Source organism: Monodelphis domestica, chromosome 1, assembly GCF_027887165.1.
Source record: "Monodelphis domestica isolate mMonDom1 chromosome 1, mMonDom1.pri, whole genome shotgun sequence".
Classification (NCBI taxonomy): domain Eukaryota; kingdom Metazoa; phylum Chordata; class Mammalia; order Didelphimorphia; family Didelphidae; genus Monodelphis; species Monodelphis domestica.
In genome coordinates this window covers 679,737,293-679,757,770 of record NC_077227.1, presented here as the reverse complement: position 1 = coordinate 679,757,770, position 20,478 = coordinate 679,737,293, and the positions used below count along the sequence as shown (strand labels likewise).

At 36.5% G+C, this 20,478-nt stretch overlaps 1 protein-coding gene across 9 annotated transcripts in view; it reads right to left on the bottom strand.

Annotated features, from left to right (window-relative positions):
* Positions 1-17,498, bottom strand: part of LOC107650137 (zinc finger protein 883-like) — a 38,219-nt gene extending 20,721 nt beyond the window's left edge. Inside the window, exons 1-4 of one of the 9 annotated variants that reach the window (XM_056798345.1) lie at positions 17,154-17,498; positions 16,252-16,347; positions 7,178-16,093; positions 4,352-4,437 (exon numbers count right to left, since the gene is read on the bottom strand). In XM_056798345.1, coding sequence (XP_056654323.1) covers positions 4,352-4,437; positions 7,178-7,541 — 450 coding nt within the window. In that variant the 5' untranslated portion in view covers positions 7,542-16,093; positions 16,252-16,347; positions 17,154-17,498. Of the gene's footprint in view, positions 1-4,351; positions 4,438-7,177 lie in introns of all 9 variants that reach the window. The other 8 variants (XM_056798458.1, XM_056798145.1, XM_056798205.1 and 5 more) reach the window with 8 other exon arrangements.
* Between the last annotated feature and the right edge of the window lie 2,980 nt (positions 17,499-20,478).

Sequence of the window (20,478 nt, the reverse complement as noted above, 5' to 3'; positions counted from 1 at the left end):
TTCTCCTTTGGTTTCTAGTCTTCATCTGAGGATTTTTAATTTGTTCACTTTCTAGTTTTTTAATTTACATGCACAATTCATTGACCTCTGCCCTCTCTAATTTGTTAATATATGGACTCAAGGATATAAATTTCCCTCTGACTACTGCGTTGGCTGCATTCCATAGATTTTGAAAGGATGTCTCATCGTTGTCATTTTCTTCAATGAAATTATTAATTGTTTCTATGATTTGTTCTTTAACTAAGTGATTCTGGAGAATCTTATTGTTTAATTTCCAATTAATTTTTGATTTACCTCTCCATGTACCCTTACAAATTATTATTTTCATTGCATTGTGATCCGAGAAGGTTGATTTTCTTATTTCTGCTCTTTTGCACTTGTTTGCAATGTTTTTATGCCCTAGTACATGGTCAACCTCTCTCTGATTTCTTGCTTTACTCTTTCTACATTTTTAAAATAAATTGTAAAAAAAAAATATGTTTGGAATTAATTAAATTCCTGGTAACCACACTCATAAATTATAAGTCCAATCCTTTTAAAAATGACCCCTCTTCCCCTTACAAGTTGTTTTTAGTTAGTTTTGTTTTGAAAACTTTGTAAACGTTGACCACCAGTATACAATGTTTTATATACTAAGGGTCAATTCACTACCTTGGATTTGAGTGATACTGGATACAAAGATTTTTTCCTCTTGAAAGGTTCTCTTCTTAGTCCATCTTTATTGACTTTCAGGGGCAAATGCTTTCTAAATTTATGTAACTGAAATTCTTTACTTTTTCTTTTATGATTTCTTCTACCTTGTTTAGTTAAGAATTCTTCTTCTAGCTGTAACTGTGGAAGACATCTTCTATTCTCATGTAATTATTTTTTTTATGTAACCATTTATATTTAGGTTGTATCTATACAGAGCTTATTTTATTATATGGTACAAAAAACTAGTCTAAATCTAATTTTGGCCAAACTGAATTCCAATTTTCCTAGGAGTTCCTTTCAAATAGAGACCCCTCTCCCTGGAAATTAGATTTATAAAATACTGAGCCATTGGGCATAACACACACACACATTTTTTTAAAGCTTAGTTCAGATTTAGTAGGAAAATAAAACTACCTTGAACTATGTTTGGAAATTGATGTATTTGTGGACATATAATGTTAAGAGTTTCCAAAGAAGGTTTGGATGGACTCCTTTTAGAGTATTTATGGAAAATAACAGTAAAAGTTGCACAAGATGACAAGAAATGGATGGGTTTATTCATATTACTGAAGTGACTACTCACATTTATAAGGTGAATGGTCAATTTTATTATTTACTAATCCTGATCTCAAAGATTTAATCCTTTGTCAGGAGCATTCATTAGTAGGAACTAAAATAAGTATATATGATAAAAGGCTTAATATGTAGAAAGCCAAGGACATATCCAAAAATTGGTTGGGAAAAGGACTGACCCCAGCAAACTATAATGACTGACACCACAGAACTGTGCTTTTCTACCTAGTTTATACCTTTTCCCATTGTAAAGTTAAAATTAATATACAATAACTCAAGTATTACATTAATGAGATTTATTAAAATAAAAAAAACCTAGAGTTAAAAAGGAGCTAACTAACTTAAGCAGAGAGAAAAAAAGAGGAACAGGGAGGAATAACAGCAAACTTATAACCAATTACATAACCACACAAAGAAAAGGACTCAGGGAAAGGGATGCTGGGAGATCCAAAAGGAATTCTGGGGGAAGTAGTTCAAAGGTTCAAGATTTTCCAACTATATATTATCACCTTCAAAGTCACTTTCTTTACCATTGCCCTCTTGCCACCAAGGTTATTCACATGATTCTGCTTTCTAGAAATCTTATCTTTTGAATTTTTTTCTTTCCTTTTCTTATGCCCTTCTTAGATTTGGCCTCTGTAAGTCTGAAATTTTAGAGCCATTAAGAAAAGATAAATCTATTCTTTCCTCTCCCTCAAACCTCCAGTTTAACTGCAATTCCTTTTCATCACACTTCACTTGGCATATTGTCTTACTGTCCACTTGTTGAAAAGATGAAGACTGACTGGCAAGAGTGCCCTAATCTAGACTTATTTTTGGCCAAGTAGAATCCTACAAAAAATATTAATTATATACATTTTAAATGTTAACAAAGGTAATTTTCTTAATCACAATATAGTAGAGATCCTACAATTTCATCCTTCATATTTAAGTGTTTGTCCCAAAGATTTATGTTATTGATTTCTCTTAAAAGTCCCCATACAGATGAGCTGGAAGTTCCCATCTTCCAATAGCAAGGAAGAGAATAAATGAGTTGAGACCTGATAAATAAAATTTTTCATGAACATCCCTCAGACATCATAAGCAAATTGCCACCAATCTGGTCTACCAGATTTTAAGAAAATTTTGTTTTTATAAAATTATTTGGTGCTTATCATGTCCAGTAACTTCATAACTTCTTTTTGGAGAAAATATACATATATATTATGTACAGGTATCAGATTTCTGGGTATATATATATATATATATATATATATATATATATATAAGCATTTGGCCTCTTTTATTTCTTTTTATTTTTTCATCACTTATTTTATCTTAGATTCAATACTAAATATAGGTTCTAAGGCAGAAGAACTATAAGAGCTAGGAAACTGGGATCAAGTGACTTTTCTAGGGTCACACAGCTAGGAAATATCTAAGGCCAGATGTGAACTCAGAAAGAGGAGTCTTCTTGACTGTAGACCCAGTCCTCTTTATCCACTGCACTGCTGGGAGCCTTCTATGTGGAAGCCAGAAGGTCACAAAGTGACTCCTTTGGAGGATGGAATTGCCCACTCAGCCCCCTCTGTATGACTTCTCCCATCAACATCCTTTACTAATAGAATTAACATGATTGTTGTCCTCTCCCTAGTCTCAGAAAAGTAATATAAGTGCAAAATGCTTGTACATTATTTCCCTAAAATATCACCAAAAGATCAGACACTTAAATCCAAACCCAAGACCATCATGGATTAACTTTTGCTTTGGTACATAATTTCCAGCAAAAGCTGTGCCCACAAGCCAAGCCCAGAAAATCCCCTACTACTCTGTACAAAAACTTATTCTCCTAAAGCCAGTACATAAATCAATCATAAAGACCTACACAAAATGCTTTGGTACACCAACCTTCATCATGCCTCAGTGACTTGATTTTACCAACCAAAATCCTCCTTGAAAAACTCCCTAACAAACCCTGAAAAATGATCAGCCTAATATTAAATCTGAATTGTGTTCTCAATACCCCTCTCATCTCTCAATCTCACTGCTATGATTATTAATTGTTTTTTAGGATTTCTGATTATCTCTTTTTATTAAAGGTAATAAGTGATTTTCTTTTTTCCTAAAAAAAGCTCTAAGCTCCTCACAGGTTAATGAGAAAATTAAGCTGTGATGAAATAATTTATCTTGTGTAGAACCTTTGTGTATCCTGTCAGAATCAATAGTTATACTATATGTATAGAATGATCCCAAGATGTTAATTAAACAATTTGTTAATAGTTAACGTATCACTTATCCAATTATCTTTACTCGAACATGTATATTGAATAATGTAGCTGTGTGCCAAGATAAAAAGGGTTTAAAAATAAAGGCTAAGCTTGGGAATGACAAAGCATCCACTTCATGCAGAGCCTCACCCCTGGCTGATACACACATACACATACATTTGCCTTCCATCTCTCATTTCTGTCTAGCCATTCCACCTGCCAAGGACCCCCTAGAGCCGTGGGCTCTGCTAGATCTGAGACCACAGCACTGCACCCTCTAGTTGACTCTTGTATTGGCTCCTGAGGAAAACATCATTTCCATCTATGAGCCTTTTTAAATACCATTTTCCTGTTTTCCCTATATGGAATCCCCTTTACTATTCATTCCAAATATAGAAATCCACTTCATCTTTCAAGACCAGCAAAAACCCAATTATCACAAGCTTTTTCCCTTTCCTGTTCTGGCTTACCCCTTTTTTATTCACCGAGTATTGTAGTTTGTATAAAATAATTTTGGTAATTGAAAAAAAATAAATAATTAACTGATTAATGTGTTAGTTGCATTTTCCCAGTGACCATAACTTCCTTGACTAAAAGAATTTTTCCCCATACCTTTCTAACATCTCTCATAGTAACTAGCATATAGCAGATTTGGATGACTTACTAAATATGTGAATGCTGGCTAGAGAGGAACAGAATAATTTTTAACAACTGGGGATCATTTCCTTTGAAGTCCAACATCCACTAGAAGGATATTCTGGATTGTATGATGGCAGAAGGAAATTAATCCAGACCCTGGAAACTAAAATATTATTTGGAAAGAAGAAATTGGAACACACCTGGGATCTAGAAGTCAGGAATTCCGGAACCATTTCTTCTTCTTTTTTCTCCTCTTGGAGTAGGCTGGAATCCTGATAATTAACAGCTGGAGAGTTAAAAGGAAACATGAGGGAGACCAAGCCTACCTTATAATTCCCAGTTACGTAAAGCGAAATGCTTCCATATATTAAGTGGTTAGCCCTCCCCCTCCCCACAACATTTTCTAGAAGATTTAAGAAGAACAAAGAAGGTGCCTCAGCTTCTCCTAGGACTAGAAAAAAGAGCCAGAGACCTTGCCTGAGGCCCTGACTTCATAACTGGGGTGAAAAAGATTCTGATGGACAAAGCTCCACACCTGGAGTCAGACTGTATGCATTAAAATCACAGGATTCTCCCCAAATTTCCATGTAATATGGAAGATGTAATACTTTTGTGAGGTGAAGACTACTTCATTTATTGGGCCAATATATTTTGACTCTTTTTTCCAATTTACAATTCCAAGTTACTAATGCTTATTCCACAAACAGATCTTCAGGGTCTTAAATATAGCTTTTATGTCCCTGTTATAATGTTCCCTGTATCAGTTTAACATTCTCAGTTCCTCTAACCAGTTTTTATATAATCTACAGAGTCTTCACCATCCTAGTGACTTTTCTCTATTCACATGCCAGATAATCAAAACTCCTTGCTAAAATTTGGCAATCAGAAATCAATACAAAATTCCAGGTGTGGCCTCACAAGGACAGCAGACATCAGAATATTTACCTCCTTAGTTTGAGGTACTACACCTTGATTAAAGCATCTTAAATTCTCCTCCCTTCCTTGTGACAAGGTTTATTCATTGAGCTTATAGTCCACTAAAATTTTCATAATTCTTTTAAAAAAATCTTACCTTATACCTTAACTACTAAGTATCAGTTCCAAGACAGAAGAGTAGTTAAGGTTAGGTAATTGGGGTTAAATGACTTGTCCAAGGTCATGCAACTAGGAAGTATCTGAGGCCAAATTTAAATCCACATCCTCCCATCTCCAAGCCTGTCTATTTATTCATTGAGCCACCTAGCTGCCCCATTCAGAACTCTAGTCATTTTTCTCCCATTCTAAATATCTCAAGTTGATTTTTTAATCCAAGTACAGAATTTTGCATTTATTGCTACTAAATTTAATTATAGTCATCTAAAGGCATATATTCAAAAGCTAAAAATGTAATGCAGTAGGTTCCTTATCCTCCCCAGATTTGGGGAGGTGAAGGTGTTCAACAATGTTCTTCCCAGATGAAAATCAGGGAGGCATACCACCCATGTCTTATAGAAATCACAGATAAATATTTTAAATAGCAAAAGGCCAAAGACATATCCCTGGACAACTAGAGATATCTTTCCAATCCAGCATTGATTCATTAATAACTATTCTCAAGTCCTATCATTCAAGCAGTTCCAAATCTGCATAACTTTACTGTCATCAACTCCACATATTGTCATCTTGTCTAATGGATCTCACACATGACTGTCAAATGCTTTGCTAAAATTTAAACAAACTAGATTAGAACATTCTCATCTACCAGCATTGTAACCTGTTTCAAGTAAAAAAGGAACCAAAGTTAGTCTGAAAAGACCTAATCTTGATAAAACTGTGTAGTTACTCCTTCCTTTCTAGAATGCTCACAAGTCATCTCTCCCGCTTTCCTCTTGTCTCCGACAAAGAGGTGGCCCTTCCCTTTGCCAAAACCAACCCCTCTTATGTGTGCACTGGATCTCATTCCTTCCCACTTTCTCCAGCAGATTGCTTCTTTAACTATTCCTCCCCTCTCAGCTCTTCAATCTTTCCTTATTAACCAGCTCCTTTCCCTATTGCCTTCAAATATGCCCATCTCTCATCTTAAAAATTAAAAAATGACAAGTCTTTGCCGTTTCTCAAGCTATCTTTCTATATCTCTTGTCCCCTTCTCAGCCAAACTCCTTTAAAAAGTTGTCTACACATTCATTGCTACTTCCTCTCCTCACTCCTCAACCCTTTGCACTAGACTTTTTACCTTAGCTCTCACCTGAAAGCACTCTCCCCACTTACCAATCTAACAAAACTGATGGTCTTTTCTCAGTCTTATACCCTCTTGATCTATCTGCTGCATTTGACACTAATGATCAACCTCATTTATCTCCTAAATACTCTGAGTTTTTATGAAACCACTGTGTACTAGTTGGGTCTCCTTTGCTGACTCATGATCATGGATAAAACAATAATTACAAATAGAGGATCTTAACTTCACTATCAGAGTCACTGCGAGTTAGAGAAAAAAGATGATAGGAAGCAGAAGATCTGAGTTCTAATCCCAACTTGTCTGTGAATAAACTACAGAAAATATAGAGCTTTAGAGCTGAAAAGGATCTCAGAGGCCGTCTAAGCCAACCTGACATTCCACAGATAAGAAAACGGAAGCCAAAATGTGAAGTCACTTCCTTAAGATCACACAACTAAAAAGTGTTGAAGCCAAGACTCCAGCCCAAAATGTCTGATTACAATCCAGTACTTTTCAAATTATAATCTAGTATTTTAATACTATAGCACATGTCCAAAAACAAAACAGAAGAAAAAGAAAATATTCCAAAGATATTCCTGCAGCAGACCACATTCTCCTACCCACAGTGACAATGAGCCATGGATCCCATACTGAAGTTCTAAATCCCACCCCCATACATAGCTAGATCACTGGTATGCAGCAGAAAGAAAGTAGGAGAACCAATTGGCCTCAAAAATCATAATTTCTCTATTTACTCCATAGATCCCTTATTTTGGATATCAGTTTTATCCTCTTACTTCCTATCCCATCAACTCTCTGTAATTCTCACCTCTCTCCTCAGTTGTTTGAGTCAAGTCTTCAACTAGGCTCACTACTTCTTTGCTATTTGTGGGATGTTGGGATTTTACCCAAATCCTGATATCTCCAGGAAGGATGGTTAGAAATTGCTCTAGCACTAACATCTCTAGAATTTGTTCCTTTGTGTGAATTTCTGGTCTTAGCCATTTACAACAAAGTTCCCAGAGTTGTATGAAGACTTCTTGAGGCCCAGCCACTTCTGGGTATTGATACCACCTAAAACTCTGGCGAGCAACTTCAAGATCTGATTTTTCTCTAATCATATCTTGCCCCCTAGTTATATCAACTCTGAGGAGTAAGTCATCTTCATGTGGATTCAAGATTTGAGACATCATGAAAGAGTGAATAACTTTGTTTGAAGATCAGAATTTGAGGTGGTCCTCATCAACTTCAAGTCTGCATTCTCAATGGAGCAAGCAGTAGATTCTTTCATTAAGGCTCATGCACATCCACACATTCTTCTAAGAAGCACTGTGGATAGAGAAATTAAAGTCAGCAAGAGAGACACAGAAGTCTTAGTTTCACAGTCTGAACTCAGAATCAATATATACACTGTCAAGATGATATACACACATATAGCTCACAAGAGAAGCCTCTAGCAAGAGCAAGATCCTGTTATTAAAAAGCATGAAGAAAACTCTAGGAGCTATCACAGACACCCACTTAGATATAATACTGCACATACATACTTGGGAATTTCAAAAGAGATTTACTCAGTACTTAATGTCACCTTCAATACTAAGAAAAATCTTGGATTTTGCTTTGACATAAACTTTCCAGAAAGGTTTGGGGAAATTTTTGAATTTTTTTTAAAAAGGTATGTTATCTAATACTAAAAGCTAACATTATATATAATGAGAAAATATTAGAAACGTTCTCACTAAATATAGGATTAAAGCAAGAATATTGTATCTCCTCAATGCTATATGTTCTAGAAAAGCTAGTACATGCATTAAGATGAAGAAAAATTAAAGACATTAACAAAGGTAGAAAGAATAAAAATTCCTATTTGCTTATTATAAAATTTTTTTGTTATAAAGGATGATTTTGCAGAGGGAGGAGGATATACTGGGAAATATAAGCAATGTAAAAGCAAAAATATGATGACAAATTTATTCTTAAAAATTTATCGCTTCACCATAGCTAGGAAGTATAACTGACTAGTACTGTTCTAATTTTTTTATGGCATAACCTTTTTAATTAAAAAAACTACAATCAAGATTACACAGGACCTACAAGCTTCCATATTAAAAGATCAAAGGTCATTGATTACAATATTCCTTAAGACAAAGTATCTAGACTAGTGATGGTCAACCTTTTAGAGAGGTGGGTGATGTGAGAAATGTCCTAAGGTGCCTACAGAAAGGGGAAGGGGAATCCCCATGGCCCTCAGCCCTCTGGTTTTCTAGTAAGGAACTCTGGTGAACTCTGTGCTGGGGTGGCAGTATGTGTGCCCACAGAGAGGGTTCTAAGTGCCCCTTCTGATATGAATGGCATAGATTCACCACCATGGGTCTAGACCTCTACTCATTAAAACTAAGCATAATACTCCAGGGGAGAAATGGACATTTAATAAAATAGAGGAATTCTTGATAAAATGACTAGAGCTAAAAATAAAATTTGCTGATCAAATTCAACACTCAGAAGAAGCATAAAAAGGTAAACAGAAAAAAAATCAAGGAAATCAATGGGGTTAGACTTATTACATTACTATTAAGAAGGTGATAACTAAGATGCTTAAGATATCTATGATACTAGAAGTACCTAAGATACCTAATGTACTGAGGATACTTAAGGTACTGAAGATACTTAAGTATAAAATCAAGAGATAAGAAAGGAATACACTGGAAATAGAGAAAAGAAGGGAAAATTAAGGATAAATTACTTCACCTGAGGAGGCACATAAGAATCAATACAGGGGAAAGGAAGATTGTAGGTGATGGAGGTAGCAAACAATGTTTAAACCCTACTTTCAAAGGAATTGGTACAAAGTGGGAATAATATCCATATTCAGTTAGATATAGAAACAACAAACTGGGGGGGGGGGGAGACTTTAAAGCAAATCTTTCTGACAAAGGCTTCATTTCTCAAATATACAGAGAATTGAGTCAACTTTATGAGAATACAAAGTATTTTCCAGTTGACAAATGGTCAAAGAATATGAAAAGGCAATTTTCAGATGAAGAAATTAAAACTATCTTTAGTCATAAGAAATACTCCAAATCACTACTGATTATAGAAATACAATTTGAAACATCCCTGAAGGAGCTATAAACATATACCCATCAAACTGGCTAATAAGACAAAAAAAGGAAAATGATGAATGTTGGAGGGGATATGGAAAAATCAGGACACTTATATTCTGCTAGTGAAACTATGAACTGATAAACAGTTCTGGAGAGCAATTTGGAACCATACCCAAAGAACCATAAAACTGTGCAAACCCTTTGAGCAATACAACTGCTAGTTCTGTATCCTGAAGAAATTAAAGATGGGGGGAAAGAACCTACCTGTACAAAACTATTTATACCATCTTTTTGTGTTGGCAAAACACTAAAAATTGAAGGGATGTTTATAAATCGGGGAACGACTGAACAAGCTGTCGTACATGCTTATGATGGAGTGCTATTGTGCCAAAAGAAACGACAAACAGGATGATCGGGCACATAAAAAAACTAGAAAGACATATATGAAGAGATACAAAGTGAAGTGAGGAGAACCAGAAGAACATTGTACATATTAGAAGCAATAAAGTATGATAATCAACTGTGAATGTTTTAACTATTATCAGTAATGAAAAGATCCAGGACAATTCCAAGGGACTCATGACAAAAATAAAACAAACCAAAAAACCCAACAACACAAGGATATCCACCGCCATAGAAGGAAGAGATAAAGTCTGGGTACAAACTGAAATATACCATTCTTTATTTCTTTCATGAACTTTTCTCTAGTGTAGGCAATGTGTGTCTTCTTCATAATATGATGAACATGGAAATACATAATGTATGATAATGTATGTTCAACCTATATCATATTGCCTGCCTTCTTAGGGAATGGGAGGAAAGAGAGAATGGATTGCAAAATGTCAGAAAGTAAATATTTAAAAATTGTATTGACATGTAATCTGGAAAAAATAAAAAAAAGTTATTACTTAAAAAAACTAACCTTTATATTGAAAAATAATAGAAAATATATGCAACATTTGACCTATATGAATTTCTATAACATCTCTTATATATGCCCTCTTCCTTCCTCTGATGCTGCAACCACTCTGGGATATGCCTACATCACCTCAAGCCTGCACTATCAGAGTATCCTGGAGATTGGTCTTCCGGCTTCGGATCTCCACCTCAGAAGTCCAAAAGACATTCCCCAAGGGCAGGTCTGAGCCTATCATTCAATATTTTATTTTAAAAATTCCAGTCATTCTTTGCTGCCTCCATGATAAAATTTACAATATTGTGTGGCTTTTAAATCTCTTCATAACCTGGCACCTTCCTAACTTTCCATTCTTCACATACTCTGTGATCTAGTAGGAGACATTCAGTACCCCCTAATTCCATGTATTTTCACCGTCTGTCCTCTATGCCTCCCTTATGTTGGCTTTCTTATCTCTGTTTCCTGGTTTGTCTGGCTTGCTTTAAATCTCGGCTAAAATCTCACCTTTGCGAGGGACGTGAGCCCACAGACTCAACTAACAAATCGAGACTCAGATCACAAAGCAGCAAGCCATTTTATTACTCTTCCCGGCAGAGGGCGTACAACAGAGATGTAACTCATTTGCGAGACACCCGCGGAGCTTAATGCATAGTTTCAAGGGAGGCGGGGTTTCCTCCCGCACTGGAGGGGCTCACAATCTGACAACCAATGAACTAATCCTCTCCTCCTCCGTGCTCCTAATCACGTCCCTAAATCCAATCCCGGCCCTCTTGCATAATTGTGAACACCCCTCAAAACCCAATCGGCCTCTTACACACCTCTAGCCAAGCTGCGGGTACTTTTGGCAAGCGGGGAGGAGGGAGGCGGGGTTCCACAGGTTACCTGATATATACACAAGAGTTTCCATGGGTTACATTACATACACAATCGAGGATTGCTATGGGTTTTGAACACAAACATGACTTGAAAGAAGAGAGGAAAGAAGTGTGGTTGGGAACTTTCTGCCTATTCTAGCTGACGCACCCAGAATGAGTCCACTTCACCTTCTTCAAGAAACATTTATAGTTCTCCTTAATTTTGGTGCCCTCCTTCTGAGACTACTTTATCCTGTATATATCTTGTTTGCATGCTGTCTCCTCCATTGACTATGAGTTCCTTAAGCGCTCTTTTGGTCTTATTTGTATTCCCTGTGCTTAACACAGGGCTTGACACATATCAGACACTTAAATTGGTTTGGCTTGACTTGATTTGAGAGTCATACATATTCCTTGTAATTCTCCAACATTCATTTCCAATTTTTTGGTTTCTATTTATATTTTTGTGGTCAATGTTTACTTTGTTTTTCTGGAACTTACTTTTCTCTGTGTCATTTCATATAAATCTTTCCATACTTTGCTATACTTAACATATAATATTCTATTACATTCATGTATTACAATTTGTTTGGTCTTTCCCCCAATCGATGGATACTTACTGTTTCCAGTTCTTTATTACTACAAAAAGTATTGCTATAGATAATTTAGTGTATGTGGGAGTCTTTTAATATCATGATTATCAATTATCAATTAACTCCATCCTTTCCAAGTGAATAAATGTAAGATATTTTATTGGAAACTTTCTAAAATTTAGATATACTATAATCGTATCATTTTCCCTCAGTTACTAATTTAGTAATCCTGTCAAAAATGAAGGTATATTGTGAAAAGGTAATTGTTATTAATTAGCTTATAATCATTCATATTAGTTTAATTAATATGTTAAGCTATAACTGTTAGTAGTGATTATACATATAATCAGCTATTTTACAGAGCTGATTGAATAACTGAACAAAAGTATTAATAATGAGTAATCATAGGATTAAAGAAAGCAGATCATTATAGGAAGACTCATCTTAACTTTGTTTACCTGTACGATAAAGGAATCCTGCATTGTTCTCCCTAAGAGCTTAATGTGCTTGTAATCAGCCCATCTGAGGCAAGAGCCTGTTGCAAAATAGTGGTGTAATCAGTGGAAGGTCCTAGTAAATTAGTTGTTTTGATACAGGTTCTCTAATATAGGCCACACCTAACTACAAACCTAGACCTAAGGCCAAATCCTCTTTACCAAGAGAGAAGGCTTGCCTGTTTTTCCCTTTTGTTATTTATCTGCAAAGATCTATTAAAAATACTGATCATGATCTCAGACTTTCTGAGTATGTCTGTAGATCACTGACTTCATGGGATTTGCATACGTTTATATTAAAGTCAATTTGCTCAGAAGTTTTTCCCAGACTTTTTATCTTGTTATCTTGAACAAGCCACACAGGCCCTTTTGCATTCACCACTTCCCTTCTGGATATTTGCCAACCATCCCTTTAATGATTCATTCTAGAATTTTCTCCCGGATTGAAGTAAAGGTCATTGGTCTATAGTTTGTTTATTTGGTTCCCTTCCCACTAGTTGGAACAACCATTGATTTTCTTCAGTGTTGTGATACCTCTCCAGTTACCTATGATCTTTCAGATATCACTGAGGTGAGCTCAGCAATCACTTTTAACAGTTCTTTCAGGATTTGATGATACAGCTGGAGTAGGGGAGAGGTTGGGGCAGGGTAACTTAAATTCATTAAGCATAGCTAAGTCTTATATTCTTCTTAGGCTCAGTATGAACTTCCCATCGGTTATTATTATTTTTTTTAGTTCTATCATTTCCAGTGTCAAGATATCTGAGCTGACAAAGAACTGGAAATACATATATGTCCAACAATTAAAGAATGACTAAAATATACTGCGGACATAATGGAATTATCAGAGGAAATAATATGAATATAAAGAATGTAAATAAAATTAGAAAGCTATATGAAGGCAGATAGGATAAAGATAGCAGGACAGCAATAATATACACAGTGACTACAATTACGTAAATAATTATAAAGCAAAAAAATATGGAAACTAAGAGGTCATTTTTTTGTTAAAAGTCTCTGTTTCTCTCTTCATCTCTGTCTCTCTAAATATAAATATACACACACTAAAAATACTACATAGCTTCATGATACATCGTTTTTTCTTCTTTGTATAATGATTTTTTCTTTTTACCAATTATTACTAAGTTTAGAATAATTTTTAAATACCACTTTAATACAATAAAACATTGAGCAAAGACATTGATGGAACTATTTATTTGTATGGAAATTAAAACAATCCAAATAACCAATCACAGGAGAATTTCAAATATTAAATTTGCTGTCATCACAAATACTTTATTTTTTATGACAGAAGCATCCTTAGAATCAAATAGTCCACAAGCATTTTTAAGTACCTTCTAGGGACTAGAATACAGCATAAAACAATTTTTACTCTCATGGATTTTATATTCTAAAAAAGAAGACAAAAACATGTGTTAAAATTTATACAGACTATAAAGAGAGCAATTAAAAATAAATACATAGTAGTTACATGGAATGTAGTTTGGAGGCTGGCAGAAACAGCATTAGTAGGTACAAGGGTACAGAAATGGCTTCATGCTAAAATAAGGTAGGACTTCTGTGTGAATACATCCTAAACATAAGGTTTGATCATTACAAAAGAAAAAAGATAACAGGTAGAAAGTGGTATATAAGGAGCAAAGAGAAAGCCAATTTGAATAGATTTCAAAGTGTGGGAAAGGAAATAATATACAATGTGGTTGGAATGGTAAACTGTAGCCAAGTTGTCCAGAACTTCAAAAGCTATTTGCATATTTAGAACTTAAAGCAGTGACTGTTACATAGTAATCAATTAATAATACTATTCTATTTCATTAATTTATCAGTGAGTAGAAGAGTGACATGGTTAATATATGTCCTTACGAAAAATCATTTTAGATGTAGTGTGGAAAATGGGCTGGAGTGAGGAAAGACTTAAGGGAGACTAAGCAGCTGTTGCAATAACCTAAACAAAAGATATTAAGACCTTCAAGATAGTAGCTATGTGAAAAGAGAAAAAGCCTATATATAAAAAAGATATTGTAGAGGTTGAGATGTTAAGATTTAGCAAGTGATGACTGGCTATGTGAAGAGTGGAAGATAATGTTAATGCTACAAACTTGGAAGACTGGATGATGGTCTTTATGGCAGAAAAAAAGGATAGTTTGAAGGAGAAATGGGTTTTGAGGGAAAAATAATGAGTTCTGTTTTGAAGATGAATTTGAAATGCTCTGGGAAATTCAGATTGAAATGTCCAGTTAATAGTTGGTGATGTGGGAATGAAGCTCAGAGGAGAAACTGGAATCAGGTAACAAGATCTGAGAATCATCTTATCTAATCTAATCATCTACTCATTATCTAAGGATAACAACAGCACTTACCTCTCAGGGTTGTTGTGAAGATCAAATGAAATAATATTTGTAAAGCATTGTGTAAACTTTAAACCACTATAAAAATACTATCATCATCATTCTCATCATCATTATTTATTTCTACTATGTGCAAGGAATTTGGGCAAGGCACTAAGAATACAAAAACAAAAGTTGCTGCCTCAGGGGATTTACATTCTCTTAAGGCAATTAAAACATACAGAGATAAGTACAAATTTCTGGAGCTTTAATATGGGAAGATGGATGTGTGGATGTGAGAATCACTAAAGATCTTCTGAAGGACTTGGCACCTTAGAAATTCTCAGAAGCAAAGGCATTCCAAACATAGGAGATAGGCTGAATTGAATGGAGAATAGAGATAAAATGCCAAGTATGGTTGGAACAGAGATTATGTGAAATAAAATATGAAATAAGTCATTAAAGAACTCAAGGAAGGATATAATAAAAATGAGAAGTTGGACAAAGACATATAAAACTGCAAGGAGACCAAAGAAACCCTGAAGGGAGATAAACCACTGAATTTAGCAATTAAGGTGCCACTACAAACCTTAGAAAGGGAAATTTTAGTAGAGTGATGGTATCAAAAGCAAAATTAAAAAGGGTTGAGAAGTAAATGGAGACAACAAATACAATATTACCCCTTCTAGGATTCTGTGCTTGAGAATAGCAAGGTAAAAGGAAAGTTTTTCAATAATGGAATTAGTGAGCTGGAATTATTGATTTAGAATATGGAGACAAATGAAGCCAGACTGGAAAAGATAGACTGAGAGAACAGAGATGGGCCAAGGAACTGAAAGTCATAATAAAGGTAAAGAATAGGTTTATCATGAGTCATAGAGTAATAAAGGTAGAAAATGGATAAACAGTTTGGGAAGGAGAATGACATATTCAAATTCCCAATTTTGGATATGATAATGAAATCTAATTGTTAATGGTTCTAATATGAAGATGAAATGAGAAATATATTTTTGAGTTAAAAAGATTTAGGAATTGAGAAGTTATATTGTAAGAGTAGCCTTCTATATAGATATGAAGACCTCCAGGATGCCAAAGAATAGGGATAAAAATTATGAAGATGTGCTACATTAAGAAAATTGAAAGTTACCTGGAGGTTAGTAGGTAGCAGCAATATGGATGGAAAGATATCATGTATTCATAGTATTTTCCTCAAAATAACTATATGATGTTGGTAGTACAAATATCTTCATTTCACAGATGAGTCACTAAGACTTAGAGAGACTGACTAATGACCATGACCACATGGCTAGTATATGTTTGAGCTAGGTCTTAACCAAGACTTTCTGACTCCAAAGTCCATTATGCAACACCTGGGAGACCTGGTTACAACTTGAATGCAGCAGTTAAGTCTTTCAATACCTCAGAGTATGTCCATCCTGTGGTAAGAGGAAAACTTCAGTAGAAAGAAGAATTAAAAGAGAACACACATACACACACACACACACACACACACACACACACACACACACACTTTCATGTTTAACTTTCAAGTCTCTAAGCTCCTTAACAAACATGAAAAAAATTACACACTTACAGCATACCACAAATGTCCAACAATTCTTGACCAAGTCAAACCACCTTTTCTACTCAAGTCCAATAGATGGTCACAGATTCACATACATTAAGGGTCCTTGGAATGAACGAACAACATAAGCACTAAGTATAGTTAAGGATTAGAGAGATCATCTACATTAAACCCTTCATTTTATAAATGAGGAACTGAAACCCTGTGAGCTCTGAGCCCAAACCCTAATATACTGAATCCTAAATCTAATGCTTTTTCTATTACACTGGCTGCCTGCCAGGGGATGCTCCCCAACCCCTTAACAATTCTTAGTCCTTGAAAAGAGTCCTACATTCTAGTCATTTGGAGAGAAGTAGTACGGAGGTTTAAGTAAGAGTGGAACCAGTTTGACACCTGCCCCATATGGGGGTGGGGGGAAGAAGGGGAGCCTCCAATTCATCCTCTCCAGTCAACCCATCAAGTTCAGCACTAATTGCTGCCCCATGAGCCTTCTACTACCATCAGAGAAAAACGCTTCCATGCCTAGAAGGTCAGCTCCCTCTACCCGGGATAACTGATGCCTGACTTCCATCCAAGCTCCATGTACCCGGGATAACTGCTCCCCTGTCCGGGAACCTAGCTTCCCTACACGGGATAATTGAAGGCCTTCCCGCTAGCCGAGCTCCCGGATAACTGCTGCTCTGCCTAGAACAACTGGTGCCCTTCTTGGAATACCTGGTGACCCATCCTAGAGCTTAACTCCCCCTACCCGGGCTAACAGTCACCCTGCCCAGTCTCACTGCTCTCCCTCCCGAGATAACTACTGCCCTACCCAGGATAACGGCCACCCTGCCTGAGAGCTCCCCATTCTCGGACTAGCGGCTGTCCTTTCCCCAGCCCGCTTCTGGCCCTTTCTTAAACGTCAACCTGACCAGATTGGGGATCCGTGGGAAGTCCTGAGGTCTGACTCTCCGAGGTGTACGTACATGGCCTGGGTCTCGGACCCAGACTGACAGCGGTACTCAGCCAGGAGGGAAAATGTCCTTGGGACCAGCAAAACGACGGGCTAGCAAGTGCGCCTGTGCAGAGATGAACCCTCCAGAACTACAACTCCCAGAATGCACGCATCTCCTCACTTCCTATTTTCAGGACTCTTTTTCCCCAAAGGTCCTTGACTGCAAGGCTCATTATATTATTTTAGAAGAACTTGAGGCGTTTTCGAGGCTCAAGCCATGCCAATTTTGAGGTTTCACCAATCGGAGGATGTCTTCCCTCCATTTCGTCCTCCTCCCCCTTTAAAGGGCCGTTCCAATCCACAGTTTGAACCTCTTGCTTTCTACCCCAATCTGCTCTGGGTTGGAGATTTAAGGTTTCGTTTATTAAGGCTCAGAGCCTGAGATGAACCTTTTGGAAGGTTGAACATTCCGAGCCTTTAGAAGGTTAGAATGTTTCAAATAGCCAAGAGATTTTGATGTTGGCTCTGTCTTTCCGAAAGAACTAAAACACTCATGGGCTGGCCCACCCTTCTTCTTGCATGAAAAGAAAGGGGTGTGTGGGCAAATTCTGGGGAGGGGGTCTCGTATCCCCCCAAATCACACTAATGAGTGGACAGGAGACTTGGATGGATGCTGGGAGAGCTCACGTGACTTTATTCAGAGGCGTGGGGGTGGGGCATAAGTGAGGTACTACCACCTGGACATAGGTAGCAAGCTCACAAGGGTGGGGCCAAGGGGGCATGGGTGTGGCATAGTAGCCGGGCATAGGTAGCATGCTCACAAGGGGTGGTGTGGGTGGAGGGCCAGGGTGAGGAATATTGTCTCTGGCATAACCAGCATCCCTCACAAGGAGTGGGGGTGGAGAGAGAGAGAGAGAGACAGACAGACAGACAGACAGACAGACAGACAGACAGACAGAGAGACTCCATAGTCAGGTACCAGAAACAGTTTACTCAGATTTTATAGGGATCCAACACAATGCTATCTCCACGTTCCCATCCTTTGTACCTTTCTTCTTCTGTCTTCCTTCCTGTCCAAGGATTTTATCAGGATGCAACAATTCAGGCCTTAGGTTTGCATTTTTTAAGTTGAGTCAGGGTTTTAGGCCAGTGGAAACACTTTTTGAAACATTATTCAGGCCATAGCATCGCACCATTTCTTGGGACATGTAGTCAAGATTATAACTTGTAAATTTTGAGATTTCCCTCATAGGAATTAGGTGACCAGTAAACTTCTTCCCATGGGAATAGAAGAAAAAAGGGGGGAGCAGTCTCTTAGCCACATTTGAAAAAGAATATGTTAAAGACCTATATTAATATATATATATATGTATATGTATAAAGCTGCTTGGGGAAGGGGTTTATTCTGCTCTTTAAAAGGAGAGATTGATACCTCCTAATGGAGGGCACCTAACTTCACTATTTTTCTATAGGAAGTTGCCAATCTATAATTATTAAGACTAATAAATGTATATAGGGGAATAATGCACAAATTTCATCCAACACAGGGGGAAGCTGGAGAAGCGAAGCCAAACTGAAGACAGAAGAAAAGCCAATGAGCCAACAAGAGCTCCACATCAAATCACTGGAGAAACAATCTAGAAGAAACCTAGGGAATACAGAAGCAAGTATGGCAAGGAGCAGGGAGTATGGCCAGGAATAGATGACAGTGTCAGAATATGTAATTCAAATCAAGCATTGAAAAAATATATATATACACATATATATTATTTCCCCCAATTACATGTAAAAACAATTTTAATAATCATTTAAAAAATTAAGTAATATTAAATTATTATTAAAAATTGAATCCTAAATTTTCTTCCTCCTTTCCACCCTCCCTCTTCTGGCTGTTCAGGCTCTTTTTGCTGAGATCTCTTTTACCTCACTCTTTTGGGCAAGTGTCCCTCATTCTCCTCCCTATTTTTTGACATGCTCACTTTATTTGGTGCCTTTCAGATTGTGGACTGCCCAGTTTAAATTGACCTGAGCAGTGTATTACTAAATTTATTTTAAAAAGTTACAACTTCCTGGGAGTGACTTCGACTTCTTGAGTTCTGAGTTCAAGTTGGAGGCTGGTGAAGAATCTGCTGACTGGACCTGAGACCCTGTACTTGGTGAGATTGTTCTTAAAACTCTCCCTTTGGACTGACATGTGGTGAATGAAAAGAGCTGACTTCTTTCCTGGATTTTCTAAAGAGATTAGCCTCAGGAGAGACCTATCCTCTTGAAAGAGTATCCCTGCATCCCTTGGTCCTTGGCTATAAGAGCCGAGGCCCCTCCAGCTAAGGACCAACTAGTCCTTCCTGTTTTTGAGCCAGGAGTCTGAGCAAAATACTTAGTGTGTAGACTAGATATCTTACCCTATCCTCTCTCTCATTTTCTTACTTTCACTTTTTCTATATTTTTGTAAATGAATTGTTAAATAAATCTCTTTGGAATTTAATTAAATTCCTGATGCCCTACTCTTGAATAATCCAGTCCAATCTTTTATATAAAACTCCCTTTCTCATCCCTTACAATACCCTGAGTGTGGATATCTTTCAAGGCTTTGTCCTGAGTCCTTTTATGCTCTCTTTCTACTTTATCCCTTAATAATCCTATCTACTTCCATGGGTTCATTTCCTTCTCTAAGCAAATGACTGGATTCTAGTCTTATATCTCCAGTTTCTTGTTGGATTCATTACTTGGGTATCTTACCAGAAGCTTAGCTCTGCTACTTTTACCTAGATAAACTTGGGCAAGTCATTTAATTTCTCTGGAACCTCAGTTTCCTCTTCTGTAAAATGAAAGGATTAGTTTAAATAAGTGGGGTCAAGCTCATATAGATAGAAAAATGCCACTCAGTTATGCAATAATTCCTAAAGACTGCATATTTACTTCAAAAACCATATGTTAACATTATGTCCCACTGCATTTTATTTTATTCAATATTTCTTAATTATATTTTAATCTGGTTTGAGCTGCACTTACAAGTGTTGCCACCAGCCTTGTGTTTAACCTCTGGTCTAGATGACTACTATGAACCTTTCTGGTTCCAAATCTCCAAAAATCCAAATCTTCCTATACTCCAAATGAGTATAGGTGTGGAACATTGTTTATACTATCAGACTTATTTGGTATGTGGAGTCATTTTACTGAATGTCCTAATTGTCTCTTTGTTCTTTGTTATAAGAGATGGCTTCCTAGATAAGGTTGGAGAAGAAAGACATATTCATGTAAAACCAAATATATCAATAAAGATCAATTAAAAAAAATATACA